Source organism: Parus major, unplaced genomic scaffold, assembly GCF_001522545.3.
Source record: "Parus major isolate Abel unplaced genomic scaffold, Parus_major1.1 Scaffold680, whole genome shotgun sequence".
NCBI lineage: Eukaryota > Metazoa > Chordata > Aves > Passeriformes > Paridae > Parus > Parus major.
The window spans coordinates 3,894-5,552 of NW_015379564.1; the positions used below are offsets into that span (position 1 = coordinate 3,894).

General features: G+C 55.5%; 1 protein-coding gene across 2 annotated transcripts; it reads right to left on the reverse strand.

The window, feature by feature from the left end:
- Window positions 1–7: 7 nt before the first annotated feature.
- LOC107199419 (homeobox protein Hox-B8) lies at window positions 8–1,653 on the reverse strand. 2 transcript variants are annotated; one of them, XM_015616749.1, is made up of 2 exons: window positions 1,211–1,653; window positions 8–402 (listed from the first exon to the last, which is right to left on the reverse strand). In XM_015616749.1, the coding sequence occupies exons 1-2, from the start codon at window positions 1,629–1,631 to the stop codon at window positions 98–100; spliced, it is 726 nt and encodes a 241-aa protein (XP_015472235.1). In that variant the 5' UTR covers window positions 1,632–1,653; the 3' UTR covers window positions 8–97. The 2 variants fall into 2 exon arrangements, with proteins under 2 accessions (XP_015472235.1, XP_015472234.1); XM_015616748.1 differs by having other exon boundaries at window positions 8–405.
- Window positions 1,654–1,659: the final 6 nt, after the last annotated feature.

Here is a 1,659-nt window from a genome sequence, read left to right on the forward strand (position 1 = left end):
CCCCCACCCCAAGCCCTCCCTCACACCATTAAACGTGGGGGGCTCGGGGGCTCTTCCAGCCCAGCAGCGCTTGCCTTTTCAGTCCTCAAAATCCCTTTTATTTCTTGTCCGCCTTCTGTGCTTCCCCTTCCTCATCCACCTCCTGGGCTCTTTCCATTTTCTGTTTTTCCAGTTCCTCCTGCTCGCATTTGCTGCTGGGAAACTTGTCTTTGTTGTTCTCCTTTTTCCATTTCATCCTCCTGTTCTGGAACCAGATTTTGACCTGCCTCTCTGTCAATCCCAGGGCGTGCGAGACCTCGATCCTCCGTTTGCGGGTCAGGTAGGGATTAAATAGAAATTCCTTCTCCAGTTCCAGCGTCTGGTAGCGGCTGTAGGTTTGCCTCCCCCTCCTGCGTCCGGCGGCTGCTGGGGGATGGCAAAGGTTGGGGGTGGGAGAGAGGAGGGGGAGAGGAGAAGGAGGTTGAGAGAAACATAAACCAGGCTCGGGGAGAGGCACCAACAGCCAGGAAAAACCCCCCTCCCCCCCCCCAAAAAAAACCCCCACAAAAATATAATAAAAAAGGTTTTCCTTCCCGCGGGAAGCCGGGATGTTCCAGCGGGGTTCTGGAGGAAAAGGGTGATGGTGGCAGGGGAAGGGAAAAGGGAAAAGGGAAAAGGGAAAAGGGGAGAGGAAAAGGAGGGGGGTTGGTTCACTCTCAGCCCACCCCGAGCAGCCCGGCTGGAGCTGCGCTTTGCACAGTGATTGTCACCCCCAGCCCGGCTGGACGGGACCCCCCCCCAAAAAAAACCCCAAAACCCCCAAATTTCAAAGAGTGAAAAGCCCGGAGAGAGGCGGCAGCACGGCCGGGATCCCGAATCCAGCCCCAAACAAAAATGAAGAGGCTTTTTAAGGCTATAAAAGTGCCATAAACTTTAAGGACGCTTCCTTCCACAGAAAGCCCGGCTCGCTCAGCCCCCAGAAGAAAAGGTCTCCTTCAGGGTAATTAAACTATAAAGCAATTTACAAGTGCAAAAGTTTACCCCCATAAAGCAGTAAAATACAGTCAAAAAAAGGCAGCGAAAGAAAGAAAGCGAGCAAAGACAGAGAGAGAGGCAGAAAAGAGAGGGGGAAAAAAAAAAAAGAAATGATAAAAAACCAAAGGGGTGGCCGGACTTGGGGAGGGGAGGTGGGGGCGACTTTCTGGGGGCGTCCTTCCCGTTTTCTCCTCACCTTGCGGTCGCATCCAGGGGAAGAGCTGGGTGGGAGAAGGGCTCTGCTCGGAGCTCTCCGCCTCCTCTCCGAGGCCGCTGGCGGCGAGTTTGCAGTCGGCGTACTGCACCAGCTCGGGCTCCTGCGCCCCGAACAGGCTCTGCCGCTGCAGGGGCTCGTAGCCGTAGAAGTTGCCGGGGTCCCCGTGGCAAGCCACGGCGCACGGGTTCTGCTGGTACGGGGAGCTGGAGAGAGACGAGGCTCCGTGGTAGAATTCCTGGATTTGGGGCGGGTGCTGGAAGGTGCCCCCCGCGCTGGGTCCGTACACCACGGTGGGTCTGCCCCCCAGATCCTGAGCGAAGCCACAGTCATAATAATTGGGGCGCAGGGAGTCGCCGGTTTTGTATTTGGAGAAGAGTGAGTTGACAAAATAGGAGCTCATTTTAATTTCAATAAGAGGTTTGTTGTTT